Below are 6,000 nucleotides of genomic sequence, written 5' to 3' on the forward strand. Positions count from 1 at the left end.
TGCTCACCTTTTGATTTTATTTTTAATACAACAGGGAAACACAAAGCCATAGTGAACCGTTCCTGCCTCAGTTTCCTGACGGTGGACGGGAAGCACAGCGGAGGCTTTGTTTCCACCCCCCAGGACTGAAGGTGGTGCTAACCTGGGGGCTAACCTCCCTCCCTTTACCCACAGATGAGACAGTCTCTGGTCCTAAGAGGCTGCAGCACTTATTCAGACACAAACGCATCACATAGGTGACCTATTTTGACTCAAAACTACAGATTTAGCAGAAAGCTGAGGAGTTTGCATCCCTGTACGTAATAATAAACTTGTGATTATGTTGTCAGGCTGCTGGTAAGTCACCTCGATGAAACACGGGAAGCACAAGGTGTCAGGTGTTTTCTAAATTGATCCGGCTGAGGCTGATATGTAACTGACCGTCAGGCTCATCCCTCTGCAAACAGATGCAAGGCTGACTTGCTTTTTAAATATCTGAATAGCACAGAGTGGTGATCCTATATATCTTGTCACACATACAGATACTGGTTGTAATGGACGTCTACCTGCTAAAAGTTCATGGTTTGTCTAACTCACGAAATAAATCTTGTAATAGCTAAACATGGCTGCAAAGACCGATGCTGCCGGTAACTTGATGTCAGTCCAGACTGACTTTGTAGAGGCTCTACAGCTCAACCCTGAACACTGGACTGATGGGATTGAAGTGCTGCAATAGTGCGGCCCTGAATCAGCCAGCTGTGTGGACAGAGACGCAGGGGAGCCTTACTCAGCAGTAAACTGAAGGTCTGGCCAATAGCAACATTGATCCTCTTGACAACCTTAAGGGATTTGTGGATGTGGATTAATTTGAGTAGACTAGTTTTTCAGCACTTGCTCCATAGATACTGGAACAGACAAAGTCGCAGACATACCTGTCTGTCCGCCACTAAAAGACCCACGGAGCAAACAACCCGCTAGCGTACTATAGCCAACTAAATTTCAGATCAATAAGATACATTTGCTGTTGTGAATCTTATCTTTGTACTTCCAGGGTACAACTGATGGAGCGACTTCAGAGCAGAAGAAAAAAGTGGAGATAAAGACTGAAGTACTATTGAACGCTTAGAGTCAAGGAATCCATTTAGCTTACATCAATTTGATGCAGAAGAGAGAAAAACTAAACTTACCTGGACATCATAAAGTGCCACAATGTTTTCATGCTGCAGCTCCTGAGTGAAAACAGAAGACAAAAAGATGCGTTAGCAGGAAGATTAACGCGGCCAAAGCAGCCGACGGGGTCTTATTTCTGTCAGACAAGTCAAGGCTCCTTTCTGTCAAAGGTGCAGACTCACACAAGGACAATGTCTGATTGCTCTTTAAGTACACTGACGAGATAAGTGAGAAGCAATCAGGCGTCACGCTCACCTTCAGGATTTTGATTTCCTTGCCAAGAAGGATCTGGGACTTGGACAGGTTCTTCTTATTAATGCTCTTGATGGCCACCTCCCAGTCGGTCTTCTGCAAGGTGCAGATGGAGAAACAAAATTAAAGCAGCGTTCCAGTAACCCTTCCCCTGAACTGGTATCAGAGATAAACAAGACATGTTTGTCACACAGCACATTTTTTTGCTGTTACAGCCACTCATTTCCTACATTTTCCAGACTGACATGAACAGCCACCAGAGGAAGAGCACGACCATGCTGAAAGCAGAGAATATGTGCTTTCCCTCAGGATGTTGTTTAGTCGAGGCAGTGAGCCCTGTGGATCCCGGCAGTCTCATCTCATGATCGATGTACTTAGCAGGAGACGGCCCACAGTTAGCCTTCTTTGATAGCAGCATCTTGACTCATTTCCCTGAAATTTAATGTTTAATTTCTTAAAAATGCTATATTATCTTTGTTCAGACGAGGCAGCCCATCACCAACACTGTGGGAAACAGGGCTGCAAGTAACTCCTGTCATTTTCAGCGAGTCTGATTGTTTTCTTGATTAAATAAATGCTAATTTTTCATACACCTAATCTCTGATGAGTGAAAACTGCCCATCACAATACAAGTGACACATTCACCAAAGGTTTACCATCATATAAAAAGATGCTGACATTACAGACAAAAACTTAAATAATCGATTAATTGACTTGTTTATTAGCTCTAATTGGTGAACACAAAACCATATCATGATCACAGACGTACTCTATACGAGATGACAATCTCATCAAATCACCTCATAGTTTATCAACATTATATTTCCAAAGTGGTAAGACATGATACTGGGTTCTGACCTTATAACCAGCCCTGCTGCAGTGGCAGTGTGAGTGTGTGTGTGTGTGTGTGTGTGTGTTAAAAGCCAGGCCTGCTAGCCTAAATTACATTGTCAGCATCACCGTGTGAGAGCTGGCTGGAAGGACAGAGGAAATTTTATACGTCCCAATAACACCGGGTCACTTGGGTTTCTGACAGCTCGGGCCGGCCTATCGCGCTGAATGACACGCTGAATGACGAGGCACTCAGATGACAGGCAGAGCGGGAGCCTGCCCACTTACACTAAAAGCTAAGAGAGAGGAGAGGGACCTATTTTTTTCCCCTGGGCTGAGATAATGTTTCCAGATGAGCTCCTGGAGCAGGTATAAAAAGACTTTTGGAGATCACGTGAACTCTGAGGCTCTCAGGACATGTGCTGCACAGGCAAACACCCACAGAAATAAACTGCCTTCGATGCCCTTGAGAGAGACACACAGACAGTCTGGAGAAACAGGAAGCTCGGGAAGGAAATCTATGAATAAAAAGACACGCTATCCAAATGAATCTAGGTTAAAAGGAGATGTTCTTGTCTGCTCCGCCTGGACCCTGGCATCCAATCCAGCACACGAGTGAGACTGCATGCGAGTTACATGAGTCTGTGTGTGTGTGTGTGTGTGTGTGTGTGTGTGTGTGTGTGTGTGTGTGTGTGTGTGTGTGTGTGTGTGTGTGTGTGTGTGTGCGTGTGAGACGCACTGCCAAACGAGCTGCATCCATCCCCAGCTCACTGACAGCCTGCCCAGCCAAGTGTGACTGAGCTGCCGACACTACACCCATAGGAAAAGGAGAAAATGTGACCCCGCTGGCCCATCGTGCAATGCTGAAGGGTGAGGAGGAGGAAGAGGAGGAGGAGGACTAAACTAATGGCGTGGTAGTGCACCACATAATGGAGAGTTAGGCAGTGCACAGTAAGCACTTCTCCTCAGCTCACAGTCATGCGGCAGAAACAGAAGCACAGGTTCATTTTCCAGAATAACACATGATGTCACTTATGAATGACAGCTGATTACAGAGGTGTGAGCCACAATGAGATCAGCGTCGGCAACACTGCAGCCAGACGCTGGCCGAAGCCGCTGGGACAGACGCCACTGATTAACCTCTCTAGCTAGATTAAAAACACCTCTCGTTCATCCTCAGACTCCGGAAGAAAGCCGGGGCGCCTGGGGGAGACCGGGGGTTTGTTGTCACACTTTCTACCCTCCTGTGAATAACTCATCGTCATCATGTATTACATACAATAGTCACACAGGGAAGCTGAAGTTGTTGGGTTGAGATGGGCCTCCCTTTAATTCTTATAACGTATTTTAACAGCACACTGTTACCCATCACAGACTCTCTGATACTGGCTGCTGTGCATGCGTGTAGAAACTCCTCTGAAAGCTGTAAAGTTTTACAGGCCCTGCAGAGGCTCAAGCTGTTGCAGTAATCTATGAAAACATACTTTTTCAGGATCTATTGGACTTTTCCTTTATACCTATTGTTAAATAGGTTAAATACGTGTGCTCGTCCGGCCTCGTCTCCGCTGAGTCCTTGCATCATTTCTTGGACTTACAGTGTAACAGGAGCACACATGTAACACTTATGTCACGTCTGTTGCATGCAGGTGGTTCCAACCTTTCTGTGGTGGAAATAATCCTATAAATAGGCTGAATGGCGTGCACATGACAGGACTCGAACTGTAAAAACACCGACCACACGCCAGGGAGGCATGTGAGCAGTGCACGGATGTGCTCACACATGCACGGCTTCCAGTTCCCAGCTCAAATAGTGAAACAGTGATCAATTGAAACGGAGCGTCTCTAACGTGGCTGTCATTGAGGAATTTGGGACCATCTGTTTCACACCAGTAGCAACGGGGGCAACATGATGTCATCTCCTGCATCCCTGTCACACACACACACATAAACAAACCCACCATCCCTCTGTGAGAGAAAACCACGCCCCAGTGAAATGTAATGACTCGAACTCAATCTCTGAGCATTACCGTAATAATCTAGTAGCTTTCAGTGCTTGAGCATGAATGAACCCTGTGCAGCTCTTACATAAGGGAGGCTTGTGTCCTTAAAAAGGCAAAAGGAAAAACACTGCACCCCGTCCTCCCTCCTGCCTCAGTACGTCAGCAAGTCATTCACCGCTGCCTGACTCATCCCTTTCATGAATGAACCAAATGGCATGAACACACTTATCCAGCTCACATCAGGCTGATGAAATGATGCCGAAATCACCGGTCACCACATCAGCCTGGATCTAGAGCTCTAGTCGTCAAAGTGGAGTCATGTACCACCCCAGAAAGGGTGACGGCCCACATTTGATGCTGCAGAGCTGCATTCTGCTCTGCCACTGACTGACCCAGATTTTCAGATGAGGCTGCCTTTTTCCTGTGAGGCGAGAGGGAGGAGAGGGGAAGAAAACAGAGCGGGCGAGCCACATATTTACCTTCCTGTGCCTTCCCTTGAACACCACAGCAAAGGCTCCGTGTCCAACCAGGTCTTTTCTGCTGTACTCAAAATCTCCCACAGTCTCCATTGTGACGGGCTGGTGGTCCAGCTGATGCTGGGCTCTGCTGCACAGCCTCGGATGCTGCTCTCCTCCGCAGAAAATAATCCTGGAGCAAATTATCCACTCAGTCCTGGTGATGCTGCCTCTTGCACTGCGGACTTATTTCATGACAGGCTGCTCGGATGTGCCTTATTGCATTAATAAGAGATGCAGTCGGGACATGACGTGCCTCACGTGCCCTCTAACTGGGTCGAGATGCTTGTGTTATCACACAGAGCAGACGGATTTGAGCATGGCTAGCAACAACCCTGAGCTAAACTGTATCAGTGCCAGCTGTCAGTCTTTGACCCAGTTGGATAGCCGCAATCCAGCTTTGCATTACCCTCCAAGGAGGCTCACCAACACAGTGCGTGTCCCCGGTCACCTAGCCTGTGCACAGGGACGGTCTACATGATGCCAGCTCTGCGGGACGTGGCCGTGCACAGACTGGAGGCAGCTGCAGACAGCGAGCTATCTGTTAGCCCGACGGTGACATAACCCTGAGGCTACACATAGCGCCATGGCCGCTGTCCATGGTAGGTCTCTGCAGACACGCTAACAACAACACTGTATCCTCTGCCTCTATTTAACACAGGCAGCTGCACAGCTAGCCAGCGTGAGGGAGCTGGTCCACGGCCAGTGTTAGCTTACAACAATCTGAGGGATGCGGCACAGATGTCAACACAGCTCTGTTGTTCATCTGAAGGCGTCGGTCCCTCTCCTGTGTCCTCCCTCCTTAGGATCCCTCCTCTCTCCTCACAGCCTGTCCTCTTCGTCCGAGTCCTCTCTTCTGTCCTCCTCGACAAGTCGGACCTTGTTGATTTCATCCGTCAGACATTAACGGGCACTGAATGCGTCTCCTCCGCCGTCCCGCCTCACAGGACGGCTAACAGCTACTGTTGTGGCTCCGGGAGCGACTGTAGCTTCCACCTCACCGTGTCTCCGCGTCAAACCACCGCCTGTTATCCAGCTAATAAGACCTGGGGAGGTTTTAATGCTGTCACATCACGGCAGACGGCAGCTCCGCTCCGTCTGACTTAACAATGCCCGAACATAGAGCCCTGCTGCTCATTTATAGCCTATCCCTCCGCGGAGGATCGGCCGCTGGGCCTTCCGCCGCGGGGAATAGTCCGCCTACTGAGGCTCTGAGGGGGTTGGTTTATATGAACTTATCATATTATTTATCA

General features: G+C 48.2%; 1 protein-coding gene across 3 annotated transcripts in view; it reads right to left on the minus strand.

Moving 5' to 3' along the window:
* The window catches only part of ulk2 (unc-51 like autophagy activating kinase 2), a 34,382-nt gene extending 29,557 nt beyond the window's left edge, over positions 1-4,825 (minus strand). For all 3 annotated transcript variants that reach the window (XM_070828708.1, XM_070828706.1, XM_070828705.1), the window contains exons 1-3: positions 4,712-4,825; positions 1,405-1,497; positions 1,167-1,208 (exon numbers count right to left, since the gene is read on the minus strand). In XM_070828708.1, coding sequence (XP_070684809.1) covers positions 1,167-1,208; positions 1,405-1,497; positions 4,712-4,801 — 225 coding nt within the window. In that variant the 5' untranslated portion in view covers positions 4,802-4,825. The remainder of the gene's footprint in view (positions 1-1,166; positions 1,209-1,404; positions 1,498-4,711) is intronic.
* Between the last annotated feature and the right edge of the window lie 1,175 nt (positions 4,826-6,000).

This window comes from Pempheris klunzingeri, chromosome 4, assembly GCF_042242105.1.
Source record: "Pempheris klunzingeri isolate RE-2024b chromosome 4, fPemKlu1.hap1, whole genome shotgun sequence".
In the NCBI taxonomy this organism is placed as follows: Eukaryota; Metazoa; Chordata; class Actinopteri; order Acropomatiformes; family Pempheridae; genus Pempheris; species Pempheris klunzingeri.